Source organism: Gracilinanus agilis, chromosome 2 (genome assembly GCF_016433145.1).
Source record: "Gracilinanus agilis isolate LMUSP501 chromosome 2, AgileGrace, whole genome shotgun sequence".
NCBI lineage: Eukaryota > Metazoa > Chordata > Mammalia > Didelphimorphia > Didelphidae > Gracilinanus > Gracilinanus agilis.
The window spans coordinates 50,687,763-50,707,215 of NC_058131.1; the positions used below are offsets into that span (position 1 = coordinate 50,687,763).

The following is a 19,453-nucleotide window of genomic DNA, read 5'->3' on the forward strand; positions in this document are numbered from 1 at the left end:
GCTTTCCGTGGCCAGCCAGAGGACCCGAATTTGAATCCTGACTGACCCGGGCAAGTCGTGGCTCTCGCGGACTCTGAGCTCCTTCCTCTACAAGATAAAGGGCAGGCGGAGAGGTCCTCAAGGTCCCTGCCAGCTCCCCCTTCCAAGATCCCCTGGAGGGCGGAAGGGGGTGCTGCGGCCACCTCTCTCAGGGCCTCCAGCCTGGTTGCTGCCTCTAGGGCTTCCGAGGGCGCCAGGGGGAGCACCAAGGGCCAGGGGCCCGCCTGGGGACTTCTGGGTGGCTGAGGGCTGCTACGTGGGATGGGGGTGAGGCGAGGAGTGGAAAGACGCCGGGAAGTCCCCGCAGCCAGCCAGACTCGGGCCCGCGCCCCTGAAAGCTAGGGCTCTCGCCCTCCCCGCTCTGGCCCTCCTTCTCCCCTCCCCTTACTCCCTCCCTCTGCCCCTCCCCTGCCCCTCCTCCCGCCCCGCCCGAGCACCTGGGACTGGCCGCCTCGGCTCTCTCCGCCCGGAGCCATGGACTTGGACACGCGAGGGCTGCCTGCCCCGGGCTCCTGGGGCCGCAGGGCCCGGCTCGTGGCCGCCGCCTCCTGGTTGCCCAACGTGGCCCTGGCGCTGGCGCTCAGCTCCGAGGCGCTGCTGTTCCCGGCGCCGCCCGCTCACCACTGCCGGCCCGACCCGGCACTGCTGCCTCCGGAGCTACGCGCCCTGGCCGGCCCGGCGCTGCTCAACGCCAGCCTCCCGCGCCTGTCGCCGCCCTCCCAAGGCTGGAGCCCCTGCCAGCTGCTCCGCTATCCCGGCCCGGGCCCTGAGCCCAATGGCACCCGGCCCTGCACCCGCGGCTGGGACTTCGCGCGGCCCGTCGCTGGCCTGCTGAGCAGCCCAGTCACCCAGGTGCGGAGCCCGGAGGGGAAACTGAGGCGGCCCTTAGACCTCACAAGAGGAAGCCATGGGGAAGTGACTTGCTCAGGGGCATACCGTTAGTAAGCGGGGATTCACGTCCAGCTCCTTAGCTCCCAATTTAGGAACTCCTTTTCCTCTGCACCAGCCCAAGGGTCCCCCAAAGTCCATAGACACTCAACCTGGATGCGCCCGGGCTTAAACCCGGCGAGGCTGCTCCCAGAGCCCAGGCCCCACATTGGTGGGAGTAGAGACGGGGCTTATTTGAAGGGCCTGTGGCTGGAGAGGGGGATTCGACATGCTCTTGTATGTCCGGAAAAGCCTCCTATGAGCTGACCCAAAGTCTGGGGTTCAGGGGCTCCCCCTAACTCCATGTTTTCAAGTGGACTTCAGATGATCAGTTTTGGGGATATTTTAGACACGCCCTTGTTCAGGAGAGATTAGGTGATCTCTTTCAGGGCCCCCAATTCAGATTCTGTGCTGGGAGGGGCCTCTCTTAAACACGGCTGTCCCCCTCCCCCATCCCTTTGTCCCTCTCTCATCTCCCCCTCCCCCTTCCCTTCCCTTTCTCCCCTCTCTCTTCTCTCCCTTCCCTTTTCCACTTCCTCAAACTTGAGACTACAGCTTTGGGGGTCCCCTTGTTGCCAGGCCTGCCTCTGAGATCACCCCTGGGTCTCGGGAGGGGGCAGGGGGAAGAAGGCAAGGGGCTGCTTTGTTTTGGGAAAACCACCTGGTCCTAAGTGGACTCTCTCAAAGCTGCCGCTCCTTCAAAGCCTTGCTTTCTTTGAAAATCCCTGGGCCCCCCAGCAGTGCCCAGATGGAGGCTGGGGGAAGAGCGGAGGCAGACCAAGGAAGCCCAGCCTCTTCCTCCTGGGGAATGGGGAGGATCATTTGGAGTGTGGCTCAGATGCTCCAGTCCAGATGTCCTGGGGTTAGAGGATGAAAGTGGTTTAGGGCAGAGAGGGATGGATTTGGAGATGCTCTGGCACCTGGATTGAAATTCTGCCTCTGCTATTTATTAGCTGGGCGACCTTGGGCTCTGCCTCCTCTGGAAAACCTCTGGAATTGGACTAAAGAATCTCCAAGCTCCCTTCGTCTTTTTTTTTTCTTTTCTTTTCTTTCTTCTTCGACACTTACCTTCTGTCTTAAAGTCAATTCTAAGGCAGGATAGCAATAAGGGTTAGGCAACTGGGGTTAAGTGACTTGCCCAGGGTCACACAGCTAGGAAGTATCTTAATTCAAATTTGAACCTGGTCCTTCTGACTCCAGGCCTGGGGCTCTATCCACTGTGCTCTGTATCTGCCTAATCCCTTCCATCTTGAAATATGTGACCTGAGTTGACCTAGGAATAATCAAAATAGGGGTGGGTCCTCAATAGCAGGGGTTCTTCATCTGGGGTTCATGGGTGGAGGGAGGGAGTCTTTGAATTTGGATGGGGAAAATGCATTTTTATTTCACTAAACTAATTGAAATTTAGCATTTCTCTCCATTATTTTAAAACCTTATTCTGAGAAAGACTTCATGGACTTCCCCAAACTTCCTGAGAGTTCTACAATACAAAAAAAGATGAAGAACCCGCACTTTTCAGGATGTGCCAGGGACGCCCCATCCCGGAGACAACCAATGGTTCACTAACGTTGGGTGCTTATAGGCAGCTAAATGGGAAGCTCCCTCCCCTCCCTCAGTCCCTGCTCCCAATCTCAAAAGCCACCTCTTCTTTTCTGGGTTTCACCAGAAAATTGCAGTCAGGAATCTTCCAAGAGGGTTTGACTTCCTGCTCCTGAGTGTTGGGTAGGAGGAGCCCATCATTCCTGTGGTCCACGGGGAGGTCACAGCACAGGACAGTGCTGGGGTCTGTACTCTGCTTCCTAGCTGGGTGCCATTAGCCTGTTCCCTCAGACAAGACCTGGAACATGATGCCTAGATGAGGTGGATGACCTTGGTCTCCAGATCTGGGGAACAATAGGAATCACAGCCTTGGTGCTAAAAGGAACCTCAGTGGAAGGTCTAGCTCGACCCCCTTGTTTTATAGACGAGGACACTGGGGCCCAGAGAAATGGAGTGGCTTAAATGCCTCAGGTCACCCAAGGAATAATTGACACAGGCAGGATTCACACTCAGGGCTTCTAACTCCAAATGCAGCATTCTCTTGACTCTAGAACCCCAGAGGTGGTTTTGGGGGTGAGGATGGGCGGTCTTGATTTGGTATAGATGGAGAGAGCTTTGGACTGCGTCAGGCCATCTGGGTTCTAATCTCAGCCCTGCCACCTGTGTGACCTTAAACATGTAACTCCAGCTCCGTTTCCTCTGTAAAAAGAAATGGCTCTTCAGGATGTTCTTTGAAATGTTTTCTTTGAGTTCTTTATCCAGCTCTGAGGCTTTGTGATTCTTCTCCCACAGGAGAAAACAGGGCAGAGATCGAGTCTAACCTCAGATCTGATCGCCTCTGGGTCCGGGCAAGGGGAGGCTGGGAAATGGAACTCCTGGTCACATTACACCATCACAGGCAGGTCCTCTGTGTTTCCTACAGTGGAATCTCGTGTGTGAGGACCAATGGAAGGTGCCCCTGGAGCAAATGAGCTACCTTCTGGGCTGGTTGCTGGGCTGTGTGACTCTAGGCTCAGCCTGTGACCGGTAAGGGTCCCAGCCCATTCCTCTCTCCTCTCAGCCCCTCAGCCTCCAAGGTAGGGAGTCAGCTCCCCTGTGTGAGCACCCCCGGGTCCTGAGCTCTGCCAGGCACAAGGATTTCTACCATGGCACTTGTGCCCTCTACCCACTTAACTGGCACCCCCAAATGCTTGGCCCAAAAGTTGGACATTCCCTCTCTTTCCTCCGTCTTCTCTCACCACCCCTTTGTGCCTGCAGGTTTGGCCGCCGAGCCGTCTTTGTGACCTCCCTGCTTCTAGCCACGGTGCTGGGAACTGGCGTGGCCCTGGCTATCAGCTACCCCATGCTGCTGGCCCTGCGGCTGTTCTATGGGGCCACCCTGGCTGGTGCCTTCCTCTCCCTCTATGTGGCCCGTGAGTATCAGGGGAGCAGAGGATCTGGGGAGTCTGACCCACCTGGTCCCTCACTGGAAGACAGAATAGTGTGGTACCCTCAAGGGGCTTATGTTCCACTGGGGAAGGGCAAATCAACTTGTCTTCCACATAGCATTGCTGTAGGGAAATCCTTATGTGCTCTAGAAAGATATGCGAGTTATCTAGTGCCTTCGGGTAGCCATCCTTCCTCCTCTGGGCTAAGATCAGGGTGTCAGGGGTTCCAGTGCCCATGGGCCCCCTGTATTTTTGTTTATGGAATTTTTCGAAACCTTTGGACCTCAACCTTGCTCTTGGTAGGTGCCTGATAAGTTGGGAGAAATCCCAGAGAAGGGAAGTGGCCAGTTAGGGGGCAGGACTGGTACCATCGCTGGAGGGGATGCCACAGGGAGAGTAAGAGAGAGGGAGAGAGACCAGAAGGCAAAGGGGGGAAGCAGCTTCATCTAGAGAGCATGCGGTAGTGGCGGTGGTGGTGGGAAGGAACGAGGAGGAATCGAGGCTCTCGAGGCATGAGTAGAGGGTGGGAGTGCCACTCCTGTTTGCCCAGCGAGCTCCAGTGTTTACCCACCAAAGGAGTGAGTGTTCCTGGCTCTGATGTCGCAACACTCCTCCGGGAATGGAGACGGCAGCACGTCAGCCCTCCCGGGTCCTGGGAGAGCGGGAAGGTTGGGGGCCCAAGTTGCTGCGTGATGTCACAAAGCTCAGGAAGGAAAGAGGAATGCCAAAGTGGATTCCCTGAGGAGGCCAGCCTGTGCCTGCATCCTGCCCCGTGGCTTTCCCTGGGCTTGGCTCCCCATCCACCCGTTTCTTCCATCCTCAAAGGGCTGGAGCTTTGCCACGCTGACCATCGCCTCCCGTTCACCATGGTGGCTGGCCTCTTCTTCGCGGCGGGGATGATGCTATTGCCAGGGCTGGCGGCGATATGCAAAGACTGGAGGTTCCTCCAGGGGCTGGTGACCCTCCTCCTGGGCCTGTTACTGCTCTTCTGGGGGTGAGTGCCCTTCAGGGCTGCTGTCCTTGCTCCTCCCTGGTGCTGCTGGGCTGTGGGAGCAGGGGCAGAACGGAGGTCCTGGACCGGAGCCAGCGGGGTGCCACATGAGCTCTGATCAGAAGGCTGCTGGAAGAGGAGTCTCGGGACCTTGGCTCTGGTCCCAGGCTCGTCATCTGGTCTTTGAGCGTGTTGATTCCTCTTTCTGAGCCTTAATTTCCTCATCCGTTATCATAACAGGGCTTATTTCTATAGGACTCAAGATTTACAGAGCACTTTCCTCCTAATAGCCCTGCAAGCTAGGGGACATGAGTACTGCTGTGCCTGTTTTACAGATGAGGAACCTGAGGGTCAGAAGGACTAGCTCAGGGCTGCCTTCTTTCCAGGTGGCCCATCTGGTGCCACCTTTCCCACAAAGCCTTCCCCTATCCCCCCAGAAGGAAGTGATCTTTTGGTGGGCAACTGGGTAGAAAAAGGGGATAGTGTTGGACTTGGAGCCAGGAAGGTCTGAATTCAAGTTTGTCAAGGCTCACACTGCTAGAAAGCGTCTGAGGCAGGGGTTGAATTCAGATCTCGACAAGTTATTTAACTTGTCTGCCTCAGTTTTCTCATCTGCAGAAATGGAGATAATATTGGCACCCACCTCCCAGGGTTGTTGGGAGGATAAATAAGATGATGTTTGTAAAGTGCTTTGCAAATCTTCCTTTAAAAAGCACTCTGTAGAGGCAGCTAAGTGGCCAGGCTTGGGTTCAAATCTGGCCTCAGACAGTTCCTAGCTGTGTGACCCTGGGCAAGTCACTTATCACCCATTGCCTAGCCCTTACCGCTCTTCTGCCTTGGAACCAATACTTAGTATTGATTCAAAGACAGAAGGTGAGGGTTTTTAGAAAAAAAGCAGCACCATGTAAATGCTAGCTATTGTTATTATCATTAAATCACTTAACTTCTAGCTATCTCAGTTCCCTAATCTGCAAAATGGGGATAATAACAGCATCTTGCTCATAGGATTAATATGAGAATCAAGTGAATAACATGGAAAGTACTTCCCAAACCTTAACGTGTTATCAAAATGATAGCTCTTGATGTCACACATAGGGTTTATTATATTATTATTATTATCATCATATCCCAAATCTCCCCATTACTCATGACTGTTCCATTTCTCAAATGAAAAACTCTTGACATCAAAGTCCAACTGATGCCCCCTCTCTCTCCCTCCCTCCCTAAACCTCACCACTCTTAAACCCATTCTTTGCCATCATCAAGGCTTCCAGGCTCCCCGGCCCTCTGTCCCTTCTCAGGGCATCGTCTCTACTCCAATTCTGTTTTGTTCTCTTTCCAATGCATTTTTAGCCACTTCAGCTCCACGCTATTTCCTGCTCTTCATTCCCTGGCTTCCTATTGCTGCTCATCCCTTGCCACACTTCTGTCCTGGGTGCCTCCTCCTGCTCCTCCCCTCCAGCTGTCTTCTCTGCTCTTAGAAGAAGATGCACAATCATATTCTGTTCATATGGGGCACAGTATTAATTCTTGGCAGCCATCTTCAGCTGGGCCCTCGCTACAGCAAGGCAATACTTTTTCTACTCTCACTGACTCCTGATCATCTCTCTCTTCCCAAAAGTTTTTCCAAATCTTTTCTTCTCTTCTCAAGCCTCTCTCTCCTCTCTCTCCCCTCTCTCAGGTGAGGACCTCAATTATTTTACTGAGAAAATCTAATGGGGATGGACTAGAAGGCTACTTGGGCAGGTGAAGGCATAGGAAGAACATTTCGGTTTTCAACTGAACACTTATTACTATATTTGAGAAGATGCTAGAAACTGGCAATTCAGAGATCACAACTATCTCTGTCTCTGGGAGCAAGGATGTACAAGAAATATATTAAGGGAGAAGTCAGGTAATAAAGAAAGAGCCTTGACATCATCTCCCACCCTGTCCTCCTTACCTGTGTCCCAGTCTTTCATTCCATCTCATCCTATCTCTTGAGCAGGTTGCATCCTCAACCAAACTCCCTTTTTCTCTTTTCTTCTCTTTTTTTATCCTCTTCTCATCTCCTCTCCTCCTCTCTTCCTTCCTCTCCCCTCCCCTTCCCTCCTCTTCTCCAACATACTCTCCCTCTTAGAATCAATACTGTGGATTGGTTCCAAGGTAGAAGAGTGGTAAGGGCTAGGCAATGGGGACTAAGTGACTTGTACAGGGTCACACAGCTGGGAAGTGTCTGAGACCAGATTTGAATCAAGGACCTCCCGTTTCCAGGTCTGGCTTACTCCCTGTGGATTTATTTCTGAATCTGAAGGTTCCTGCAGGAAATCTTTCTGGGTCTGAGCTGGGCTTGGGAGCCCTGATGGGGAGGGAATAGTGGCTTTAGCGTGTGTCATGACACCCCTGAAAGGAGGATGGGAATAGCCTGAGGAGCACAGAGGCTGGATGGAACTTGAATAAAACTCTCTGCTTTGTGTCATGTACTTGCAGATTTCCTTCCATGTTCCCAGAGTCCCCCCGATGGCTGGTGGCCACTCGGCAGCCGGGCAGAGCCAAGGAGGTCCTGTGGCACTTGGCAGGGGCCTGCCAAAACCCTGGAGACGCTACCTCAGAGGATGTCACTCTGGCTGCAGGTGAGTTGTTTCCTCCATCATCTCTCATTTCCAAGCCTTTGCACTCTTCTAACTTGGGCGCAGTGGTCTACCCACCATGTCTCTTAACTGCCTTTATTATTATTAAATCCAGAAATTACAAGAGGATGCACAGGTGAAGGCATAGGAAGAACATTTAGGTTTCCAATTTAACAGCATTTATTAAGCGCCTACTGTGTTTGAGAAGTTGCTAGGAAGTGGGGGCGGATCTGAGCTCACGGCCGTCCCTGTCTGGATGCAGGGCAGGCAGGAGGAGATATATTAAGGGAGGAGTCGGGCTGGCCAGTGTCGAGCCCTTCTGGAAGAGTTCTCAGAGATAAGAGGCAGGCTGTTGATTTGGGGGGAGGAGGATGGAGGAATTGGGGCAGCATCCCATCAGCCACGAGGAGCCACGCTCAAGACCAGGATTGTGTGTGTGTGTGTGTGTGCTGGGGGCAGAGCCCCGAGTTCTTATCCTGAAGGCAGACGGTGGTGGGATGGGGAGCTTACACGGACTCTCTTCCCTCGGTGGAATACTCCTGGATGTTCCACCGAGGCACGAGGGCACCTGCTCCTCAGGGTTCACTATGACCCCTCCCCAGTGGGATCTGATCACCCTTCCATCACTGTCTTCCCCAACAGCCCCCCTGCCAGACTCAGTTAACGCCTCCCTTTCCTTCTACCCAAAGAGTTAGACAGGCTCTCTGAGGGGAAGTCCTTGAGCCGGTACCACTCCATCTTCGAGGTCTTCAGCACGCAGCTCATCTGGAAAAACACCCTCATCCTGGCCTTCACCACGTAAGGAGCTGCCATGCCAAGCAGGGCTCTGGGAGGCAGTGGGACTGAGGCCCCTGGGGGTGCTGGCTGGTGGTGAGGGGGGAGGCAGTCACAGGAGCCACTGTTGCCATTTAAAATAGCGTTATGGGTCGCCACCTCTCTTGGCCTCCACTATCTCTTCTGACAAATGGGAACGACAATCCTCTGACCTCTTCTCCAAAAGGAGCCGTGTCACCACGTGTTATCCTCCTCTCCCCGGGTGCTTTTACCTTCTATGGCTGTGCTGGGGCCCCTCTGAGGCACAAATTTAAGTTTGGTATAAAGAAAAACTTTCAGACAATTGGGACTGTCCCCAAGTGGAATGGGGCTGTGTCGGGCGGTAGCGACCCCCTTCCACCGGAGGTCCGACATAGGTCGGACGGGCCATCAGGAAGCTGGTGTGTGTCCTGGGCACACTGACAAGGAGGAGGTTGGTGCCAGCTAGAACAACTGAGGAGGCTTCTGGGAGGACGTGGGGCTGAGGCTGGGAGCAGGAGCCGTGGTTACAAAGTGCCCCGAGCACGATAACCAAGAGACAAGTCCGCCTGCTGAAGCCTGGGTACCCTTTCTCAGAATAATGTTTTTCGGGAGCGGCTCGGTGGCTCAGTAGGCAGAATGCCAGGCCTGGAGTCGGAATGACCTGGGTTCAAATCTGGCCTCAGACGCGTCCTAGCTGTGTGACCCTGGGCAAGACACTTAAATCCCTTTTGCCCTAGTCCTTGCCCTTGTGTTTTAGAATTGATGCCAGGACAGAAAGTAAACGTTTAAGCAAAAAATACTTTTAGAGGCACCGGATGAAACAGCCAGGATGTCAGAGGAAGCAAAGGGTGGGGGGGATGAAGGGGCCATTTTCCCCCCATTCACGTTCATAGATCTCCTGCAATGTACCCCTAAAGGCCAGGTTAAGAACCCTGGGGCCAAGATGACAGAGTCTGGGATCCAGCTCAGGGAGTCTTTGGTCCTGTCCCCTCCTCTACAGACTGCTCGGGAACGGCATCCAATATAACTTCACCCAGAACCTGGCCCCGTACCTGCCCCACTTCTACCTGCCCTGCTTCTTGCTGGCTGGGCTGGAGGCTGCCGCCAGCCTCTTGCTGGTCCTCCTGGCTGTGTTCTGTGGCCGCCGGGCCAATCTGCTTCTCTGGACCGTCCTCACCAGCTTGGCCGCCCTGCTCCTCCTCGCCCTTGGCCAGTGTAAGAGGAAGAGAAGCCCCGGGAGGAGAGGCAGGGTCCGGGGTGGCAGGTAGCGGCATCTCCAGGCTGGGAGGAAAGTTTGTCCCTGGCTGGCCGGCTGCCCAGCAGCCAAGAGCCCTCCCAGGGCAGCCTGCTTTCTGCCGGCCCCTGGCCCTGTTGGGGCTCTCAGGCGAGTGGAGGAATTCAGAGGGCACAAATGAGGGAGCAGCGTGACATCGCACAAAGAGCGCCACACGGGGGGCAAGAAGGCTGGGCTTTGCCTTCTCTCTGGGTAACCTTGGGCTAGGTGGGGCAGTGGGTAGAGTGCCGGGCTTAGAGATGGGAGGTCCTGGGTTCAAATGTGGCCTCAGACACTTCCTAGCTGTGTGACCCTGGGCAAGTCACTTAACCCCCATTGGCTAGCCCTTACCACTCTTCTGCCTTGGAATTGATCATTTCTATTGATACTATGATGGAAGGTGAAGGTTAAAAAAAATTAAGCAGATGGTCAGCCGGGGCTGTGAGCACCGGCTCCAGGGTCCCTCTTGGTTCCTCTCAGACCTGCCCATCTGGACTGTGGTGGCTCTCTCTGGCCTGGGCCTCCTGGCCTCCCAGGCTATGTCTGTGCTCAGCCTCCTCTTTGCCGGCGAGATCCTCCCCACTGTGATCAGGTAAGCCTTGCCTCCCACTCGGGGGTGGGGGGGTGGGGTGAGGGGATGGGGTGAGGACAGCTGGGATCAGGGTGCTGCCCCAGGAACCCCCAGAGTTCTGAGCAGAGCCCGTCCTCCTCCCCACATGGCCGTGCCACCCCCAACCATCTCCCCAGGATCCTGCCCACTCTTCTAGCTTTGCAGTCCCCCTGGGAGTCTGGGATGGGACAAGGCTGAGCCTTGGGCGAGGAGAGCCAACCTGGAGGGAAACGAGATTTTTTCCCATTTCCCCTTATTTTGGGGGAAGTGGAGGAAGGGAGAAACTTGAATCCTTTTCCCATATTTCTTCAGATTTCCCCCCAGATCTTCCCATTTCTAGCTGAAAGGCAGACCTGTTGGCCGGGGGCCGGCGCTGGGGCCCCCCTCACTCCTAGCCTTGCATTCAGTGTCTCTGCCCTGGGGGGGGGCACAGGGCTGCTTTTCAGGGTTTCCCACCCGCTTCTCTACCCTTTGAGCTGACCTCTGCCCGGACCCCTGTTTCCTTCAGAGGAGCCGGCCTGGGTCTCATCACGGCGGCCGGTTTCCTGGGCCAGGTGGCCACTCCTGTCCTGAGCATCTCCAACAGCCGCGGCTTTTTCCTCCACCATGTGGTGCTCACCTCTTTCGCCGTCCTCTCCATGCTCTGCATTCTCCTACTTCCGGAGAGCCAGGGACGGAGCCTCCCCGAGTCCCTGGAGGATGCCGAGGGCTGGCGGCACCCCCCGATCTTCCTGCCCCGCTGGCGCCACCCCCAGGACCATCGTGCCCCGCTGCTCCTGCCCTCCCATCGGCAGACCCGCTACGTATGTCAGCACAACTCCCGCAGCACGACTCTTGAGCATCTACAGCCCAGGGACCCCCCGGCGCCAGAGTGCCGAGGCACGGCGGAACTGCAGGAGGAGGAGGATGCCCACGGTAAATGCCCTGCGGAGGGAGGGAGAAAACTGGAGGGCACTTGGTCACTGTTGCCTTCTGGGATCAGGCTCTGAGCCCTGACTGTTCTCTTCACCAGTTTTCTGGATGGGGAGGAAGAGAATGATTCTGAACCCCTCACCGAGCCCCCTGCGGTAGGGCAGAGATTCCCAGCTTATCTGGCCCTCAAATTCTGCACCAACTAAGCTTTGTTTCCCTAAGAGGCAGACAAATACTGCTGTGGCTGGCCACCCTCCTGGCACCCTGGGATCGTCTCGAACCCTCGGCCTCCAGCATGAAGTTTTCTTTCTGGGGCTGGTCTCTCCCCTCCTGCCTTAAAAGCATCCTGAAAATCACTCTGTCTTCTCTGGTTTTGCCCCCCCCCCCCCGGGTCTCTAGGCCTTCTGGGACCGGGCTCCTTCCTCCCCTCGCCCCGGGGGGGGGGCGGTTTCAGGGGGAGGTCCTGGAGCAAGAACTTGGCCATTGGCACCCAGAAAGACCCCTGCAGGCTTGTTCCAGAAGATCCAGGCCCCAATCTAGAAATGTCTCTGAGGTGGTTTTCTTTAATTCAAACAGCATCATCCAGTTAATTCGTTTTGTACAAAACACATTGCAACAGAGCAGGGCAAACACCAGGGGGTGGTAGAGATGGGGGCTGTTGGGGAGATTTGGCAGAAAGGGCTGAGCCAGGCCTAGGAGCTAGGGAGGAGGGAGGGTATCCCTGAGCCTCCTTTTACCTGGGCAGCTGGGCAGGACCCTTCTCTGAGGTCCAGCCTGGCTCAGCTCAGTTTGGTTCTTCCCGTTCAAGGGATGTCATTTAGTCCCTGGATCTTCACCATTTTGCTTGGCTTTTGGATACCTCCTGACCCATTGTTGCTAGGACGTTTGACCCAATAGCACCATAGAGCTTTTGCTTCCTCTGGAGCACGAGGGAGACCATATGGCACCCCAGACCTTTTAAGAATAAGGCAAGTCTGATCCGATGCTTGAATATGGCTGGATCTTGCAATTGGACTTTGACTTTCTCATAAAGGGGCTGGCTGGACCCCTGGTCCCTCCCTCCCCCTCCCCCCCAGTCTTCTCTGAAGAGTTAGGGTGAGGCTCTGGGAGGTAACAGGTTTCCTCTGGAGAGCAGCCCCTCTGGCGTGGTCCCAGGAGGCCACAGGATGACGGGCAGCTTGCTTTTCCTCACTGCTCTGTGCCCTGTCTAGAGTGCCCCACCTAGGGCTAACCAGGGAGAGTGCAGTGGGGAGAATTCCTCTTGCTCTCAGTAAGCCCCCCGGGGTTGCTGGAGGGTGGAGAGAGCCCCTCAGCCTCCGGAATGTCTGAGCCCCCAGAGAGGGGGAACGTGCTGAGCCTTACAGCTACGGCCCTTCTTTCTCGTCTCTGTTCTCATCAGCCCCCCTTCCCATGGGGGAAGGACTCTTTCAGCTCTCTCTCCCCTGCTCTGACCCCCAAGTGCCCCCACCCTTCAGTGCTGCCCATACATGTCTGCCAGCCGGGTGAATCTGGGACCCCAGTCCCTGAGGTAATCATAGTCCTGGTCCTCATCTCCCAAGCTGGAAAGGATGGAGCTGAGTGTTCCTGCCAGAGAGCCTTCCCCCTCGTAGTCATAGATGAGCGCCGTGTCGTAGGGTGGGACACTGGGGTCGTTGTCAGCGGCTTCCAGACCCTGGGGACACGGGTGGGACAGGAAAGGGAGGCTTCAGTGGAACTCTAAACACAAACTAACGGCTCAGTGATGTAGTTCTGTGGGTGTGCCAGGGCCACATGCCAACGGACTGGAAACCCACTGAAAAAATGAGCTTTCGGGAAACCGTTTGGAAGGGAGAGGTGTAGCCGAAGGATCATGGGTGGCCACAGGAGTTGGGAGTCCTCGACCTTCTTGGTCTCAGCATCCCTTTCTGCTCTTAAAAAGGACTGAGTTTTGTTTATGTGGGTTCATCCACTGATATTCACTGGATTAGAAAGGAAAGCATTTTAGGATTATAATGAAAATAGGTTGGACCCTGCAGGCCCCTTGAAAAGGTCTTGGGGACCCTTCGAGGTTCCTAGACAGCACTTTGAGAACAACTGATGGTCTGTATCTGACAGCTGAAAGGGAGCAATTTGGGCATCATGAGCTGTTTGGGTTTTATCTATCCAGTTGCATCCTGCTTGCTCAGAGAATAGGAGTTCACCAGCTGGATTGGGATGGGAAGTCCTGAGGAAACTGAGGCAGTGGCCAGGATCCTATGAGGATTAGCCATCAGAGAAGGCCTATATGTCCCCCTGAAACAGGACTTTGTTCTGTGAAAACACCTTAGAGGAGGGGTGGGAAAGGGACAGTTTCTTGCTTTTGGCAAAAGGGTGGTGGTGGGAAACTGGCCAGAGGCTTGGGCAAGCCAGTGTCCACACTGCCTAAAAAGAAAGGGGTTTCCCCCTGCCATTTCCTTGCCTTTGGGTGAAGCTGAGGACTGGAGTCAGAACGGTTGGGAGAGACCATGGGAGGTGAGAGTCCCAGAGTGCCCAGAACAGAGGCTCCGTCTTCCCCCTGGGAACACTTACATCACTGATGAAGTCAGCAATGTCCGAGGGGCTGGTGGGCAGGGCCCTGGAGGGCTGCGGAGGTACCCGGTGATAGGGTGTATCCTTCCGCAGAGGCTGTCTCCCCCTGAAGGAAGTCTGAGGCATCAGCTCGGCGGCAGAGGCGGGATGGCGAAGCTGGTTTATGTCATAGGCGTCCTGGAGCAGGGGACCGATGGCCACGATTTAAGAATCCTCATCCCCTTTTCCTGCCCCCCCCCAGAGTTGCTCCCCGAGAGTCAGGAACCCTCCCCCCAACTATTGTGCTTTCCGTGCCTCGGTGGCAAGAAGGAGTCAGGCCTCGATAACCCTCAAATGGGATCCCCAACCCTTGAAAAATTAAATGGCACTTCTGTGGGCCTCTCAGCCCTCCTCTCTGCGTGTGTCCATTTCCTCACCTGCCGGGGAGGCATCTATCTCTTCGCCCCTTCCAGTTCTCCGTCCTAGGAAGTACTGGAGGGTTTCCCATTACAGGCGGGACATTGGGTACTGATACCACCTGAGGCCCTGCCTGAGGCTTTGGATACCCTTCCAATGCCCAGCTTCAGCTCCCCTCTTTGTGGCAGTGCCAGAGTCTCAGCACTTTCCCGGTGAGCCAGGGGAGAAGGTGAGGCTCAGCCAGGGCAGTTTCGGCTGGGAGCTCTCTAGAGATTGGACCTCCCATTTGGGGGATTATACATCCTCAAAGGAGAGAGCGCGGACGGTGCTGGGCCAATCTGAAGGTGCTGCCTCAGTGGTCGGAACTTGGAAATCTTCCGCCATTGTGCCTCTTCCAGCCTATCCGCGTGGGGTCTCGGGACAAGTCTATCTTGTCTATCTAAATCTTCTGCCTTCGTCGGGTGACCCTGCCGCTCCTCTGGCCCAGCTTGATGTCTCTTCCCGCCTGGTCCTCCCTCTCCCTGGCTGTCACTCCCTAATCCCAACCCTATTTGGTCCCCGTCTCTGTCTCCTTCCCTGCCCTGCCCTGGTGTCCCTCCCTCCCTCCGGCCTTCTGTGACCCGCCCCCCCTCCCCATATCTCCTTCCCTCCTCCCTCCCTCCCGCCTTCCAGGGCCCGCCTCCTCTCTCCCCTCACCTGGTCTTCCTCTCCGCCTCCCTGCTCATCGTAGTTGAGGATATTGTCCCGAACATCGTCCTGCAGCCCGTCCAGCAGCCCCTTCTCCCGGACTCGCTGGCGAAAGCGCTCAAAGATGGCCACCAGCAATATGAGCACTGTCCCGGGGGGAAGAAGCTCCCGTGGGCATGGAGGGGAAGGGCAGGGGCGGGACCCTAAATAAACTGGGTAACCTGGATGGCCTGGGATTGTGCAAGGTGTGGGGGAGGGGCGTGTCCGGGTAGCCCAGGAGTCTCTGGGAGGAGGGCAGGATTAGGCTGGGACCCTAAGTGAGACGCGCGGGGGTCGGGGTGGGGGTGGGGATAAACACCTCCCTCGGCTTCTCTAGGAGGCCACGTGTGCACAGGTAGGGAAAGAACTTACGGAGGAGAAGAATGACGCTGGCGAGGACGATGACCAGGGCCACCAGGCTGATGCCTGCTCCCCCAGCCAGAAGGGCGGCCGCCCCAGGGGCGCAGACTCCGGCTTCCCCACAACGGCACACGGTCACATTGAGCTGCTGTTCTAGCTGCTGCGGAGGCTGCCCGGAGTCTTGGAGCAGGAGGGCCAGACTGTACAGACCCTCCGGAGCCTCTGTCCGCAGGCGTAACCAGGCGTGAGTCACTAGGAGGAGATGAGGCTTTTGGAGGAGTCTAGAGAGAACTCCCCACCCTGCCCCTGCCTCGCCCCACAACTCTTGCCTCTTCCCCCCTGCTGGCCACCTCCCCCGCTTCTTTCTATCTTAGTATCAATTCTAAGAAGAGAGGCAAGGGCAGGGCAATTGGGGCTGTGACTTGCCCAGGGTCACACAGCTAGGAAGTATATGGGGCCAGATTTAAACCCAGGTCCTTCTGGCTTCTATCCACTGTACTACCTTAGCTGCCCCATCCTCTTCTTTCTGTCATTCAGTCCCCATCCTCAGTTCTCTAAGCTCCTTCCTGTCTGTCCCTATCCCCTATCTCACCCTCCTTTAAGTCATAGCATAGTGCTAGGTCGGGAGTCCTGGGTTCTCGTCTCAGCTTTCCAAACTGCTTAACTGGGTTACCTTGAGTAAATAATTTTACTTCATGGGTCTATGGAGAATGAATGATAATCACCATCAGTCAAGAAGTTCTTGTTGTCTCTACTAGGCGCTGCTCAATATAGCAGCTAACATATAACCTTTAGCGTTTTTGCAAAGGGCTTTCTACAAACGGTTCATTTGACCCTCCTAGCAAGCCTAGGAGTCAGGCACTATTATTAGTTCCATTTTCTGGATGAGGATGCTGAGGCTCAGAGAAGTTGTCATCCACCGAGGCCACACAGCTAATAAGTGTCTGAGGTGGGATTTGAACTCACCCATTACTGATCCCAAGCCCTGTTATACAGCCCCTTTGCCTCCAGTTCCTTCCCCCACCCACCCACCCTGTAGTATTCTGGCTGCTGAACTCTTTGGCTACACTTTAGGAAGAGGGTTGGGTTCCTACCATTGAGCTGGCTGATGCTCCAATTTCTTGCCAGTTCAGGGGAACCAGGGCTCAGTTGGAAGTGGAAGGGGGCCCCATGAGGAGGCAAATCCTCATCCGTAGCACCGATGATGAGGCCAGACCCCTGGCCAGGGTCACTGCATAGGGTACCCGTGGGCGAGGCCAGGAGTGGAGCATGGTCATTGACCTCCAGAATCTCTATGGAGAGGGTGCCCGTGGCTGTGCGAGCTGGGGATGCTGGTGATAAAGAAGGGGGAGACTATATGTCATTTTTGGACCTATTGACTGCCCCATCTAGACCTCTGTCTGATTTTGGTCATAGGACACAGTTGTGAGCTATGGTGGACTTGACATATGGAGAAGGGGTTGGAGAAATCTACTTTTCCTGGGGGCAGTGACTTTCAATCATCCCCTTACTCATGCTGGCTGGTGGAGAGGGCATTTCTGTTTAGGAGGGAGTCTGGTCTCACAGCAAAACACATCAGGAAGAAACTCAACTAAATAACCCTAGAAAATCCCTTCTAGCTCTCATATTCCATGAGCCCCCAAAGGGCATCAATGAATCTAGATTGGAACACCAAGTCTTAGCAGCCCCCTTGGGATCTGGGACCATTATTAGACCCTGAGACATTCTATAGTCTCACCCCAAATCCAGGCCTCTGTACTTAGGAACACATATGTAGTCATGGCTGTGGCCAATAAGGATGGTTTCTACATTGTCCCTCAAGTCTGTGGTTTCCATGGGGTGGGGAATCTCCATGGTGTCACTTCCCCACCCACCATCCCCTCACCATCATCACTGGCCAGTATGATAGCTCTGTACCAGCCATCTTTGAGGAAAGGTGAGGCTGGGTTGATAGCACGCTTGGTCTGGATCCGACCAGTGGCACGGTCCACTTGAAGCCAGTCCTCAGGGTCATAGTCTTTGAAGTAACTAAGGTAAGGGAGGGGAAGGATCAGATGTTAGTGGACACGGACTTACACTAAGCAGGCTTAATCTCACATGTCAACTTAAACTTCGGTGTATTTCTGTGCATGTATGTCCAGACACATGCTCTGTGGCTGGACTATAGATTCTACCCATCAGGCTACTGGACAGGAACCCTCTGCCTCTTTCCCAGGCTGCAGCAGGTCTCTGCAAATTTGGAACCCTGAGGAAGTTTGATGGCTCTCACCTGAGCTGCTGATGTTGCTGGGTGTCTGGGTCTCGGGCGAAGAAGATGGTGACTTCAGTCCCAGGAGTAGCACCCTCAGCCACACTGGCTCGAAGAGGGTTGGTATAGAAGATGGGTGGTTCATTCACATCCTGTACCTCCACAGTCACTGTGGCTAAGCCTCGAGCAGCTTTTGGGGCACTCCCTTGCAGGGGGGCCTCATTCTGCACTGATACCCGAAGCTGGTAATGCTCTCTGCTCTCATGGTCCAAGGGCTATAGGAACCAGAGACTGAGCTGCTGACATCAAAGGCTTCCAGTCCCTTCCCTCCTCCCTCTCCTCCCCCAAATAATCACAGTTTCTGGGCACACATTTAGGAGCCCTGGGTTTTATCTAGAGCCATTCCCCCACCCCATAAAGCACCAACAGATCTGAATAAGAAAAACCCAAACCCAAACCCTAGACTCAAAATACAGAAGCTACAGGCTCTGGGACTGAGATAGCTATGTTCTCTGCCCCCTCCACCCCCATTCCCTCAATCCATCTTCTGGTATACCACTTTATATACTCCTGGAGAGCAGCCTTTGTATCCCCAAAGCCTGGTGCACAGCAGGTGCTTAATAAATGCACACTGATTAATTGGCATGCATGATAGTCTGTTGGGATGAGGAGCAGGCTTCCTAGCGATAGTGAGGATGAGACAGTTCCAGGAAAGGAGCCAGGAGTCCAGGTCCTAAAGTTGACTTTGGATGCAACCCAACTAGTGATCTTCCCTGGCCTTCATTTTCTTGGCTGTGAAATGAGGCAAGACTGACTGCCCACCTACCACCTGGGGAGGGCCAGTGAACGCGGAGGTCTCCCCTCCTACCTGAACACGGCACCGTCTATGTACTAGCTTTAAAGGCTCACCTTCACCACAGACAGGATACCGTCGTTGGTCTTGGGGTCCGTACGAATGGCAAACCGCCCATCGGGGTCTCCCTCCAGAATGGTGAACTTGGCCACCCAGTTGGGAGAGCCTGGAAGATCCTTGTCCTGAACTTCGAGCCTCCCCACGTCTATGCCACCGGCGGCCTCGTTGGCTTTCATGGAGAACTGAGAGAGACGCCCCAAAGCCCAGTCACTCCCCAGGAAGAATAGGAGATTGGAGTGTGAGGACACTGATGGAGCTGATCCCTCCAGGACTTCCAGAACGATGGGCAATTCCCCTCCGTCCCAGCCGCTAGGCATGGACCCCCCAAAACTTTTCCCCCATAGGACGAGGATTTTATTACTTAAACATATTAGAAATAGAAATATAAAAGACTTATAGCACACATGAATAACTCAAACTAGTCCTGCCTGCTTCTCATCTGGAAACGAAAAGAGAGTTTCTTCCAAAAACTCATCCCAAAAGGCCTTTGCAGATACACATAATATGACCATTTCATCTCTCTTTCCTCTGGTCAAGCCGATTTCTCTCTGTTCCCTTCTTTCCATCTGTCTCATTTCTTCTACTTTTTTCTTTTAGAACCTTTACTGTCTGTCCTGGAATCGACACTGACTATCAGTTCCAAGGCAGAAGAGTGGCAAGGGCTAGGCCATTGGGGTTAAATGACTTGCCCAGGGTCACACAGCTGGGAAGTGGGAGGCCAGATCTAAACCTAGAACCTCCTGTCTCCAGGACTGGCTCCCTATCCACTGAGCTGCCGGGTGTCCTTTTTATTCTTCAAGACCCAGCTTAAGTCCCAACACCATCTCTGAGAAGTATTCCTTGACTACTCTGGCCAACCATCCATAACTCTTCCTCCTCCAAACTCTTCGAGGGCTTCAGGTAATTCTAGACAATTTAAACCAAGATTCTCCTCTGCCTCTTCTACTGTTCTCTGATTTTCCTGTGTGTGCCTTATCTCCCCAATCGGACGGAAGCTCCCTTTGGGCGGAGATTGCTGGGTTTTCTCTTCCCTCTGCTGCAGTCCCTAACACAGACCCGGGAACGTGGCCAGGCACGTGATATAATAAATGTTTGTTGCTCTCTGCCACTCCAGATGCAAAATTGGATTTTGCCTTAAAAC

At 54.7% G+C, this 19,453-nt stretch overlaps 2 protein-coding genes across 2 annotated transcripts in view; one reads left to right on the forward strand and one right to left on the reverse strand.

The window, feature by feature from the left end:
* Nucleotides 1-513: 513 nt before the first annotated feature.
* On the forward strand, nucleotides 514-11,478 carry SLC22A31 (solute carrier family 22 member 31). The gene is made up of 10 exons (XM_044663170.1): nucleotides 514-891; nucleotides 3,428-3,531; nucleotides 3,763-3,917; nucleotides 4,758-4,926; nucleotides 7,393-7,535; nucleotides 8,222-8,330; nucleotides 9,328-9,542; nucleotides 10,081-10,192; nucleotides 10,719-11,125; nucleotides 11,223-11,478. Exons 1-10 carry the CDS (start codon nucleotides 514-516, stop codon nucleotides 11,279-11,281), a joined length of 1,851 nt encoding a protein of 616 aa, XP_044519105.1. The 3' UTR covers nucleotides 11,282-11,478.
* Nucleotides 11,479-12,369: 891 nt separating this feature from the next.
* CDH15 (cadherin 15) overlaps nucleotides 12,370-19,453 on the reverse strand; it is a 96,784-nt gene continuing 89,700 nt past the window's right edge. Inside the window, exons 7-14 of the mRNA XM_044659387.1 lie at nucleotides 18,309-18,494; nucleotides 17,421-17,674; nucleotides 17,037-17,179; nucleotides 16,246-16,482; nucleotides 15,164-15,403; nucleotides 14,762-14,898; nucleotides 13,670-13,846; nucleotides 12,370-12,794 (exon numbers count right to left, since the gene is read on the reverse strand). Coding sequence (XP_044515322.1) covers nucleotides 12,594-12,794; nucleotides 13,670-13,846; nucleotides 14,762-14,898; nucleotides 15,164-15,403; nucleotides 16,246-16,482; nucleotides 17,037-17,179; nucleotides 17,421-17,674; nucleotides 18,309-18,494 — 1,575 coding nt within the window. The 3' untranslated portion in view covers nucleotides 12,370-12,593. The remainder of the gene's footprint in view (nucleotides 12,795-13,669; nucleotides 13,847-14,761; nucleotides 14,899-15,163; nucleotides 15,404-16,245; nucleotides 16,483-17,036; nucleotides 17,180-17,420; nucleotides 17,675-18,308; nucleotides 18,495-19,453) is intronic.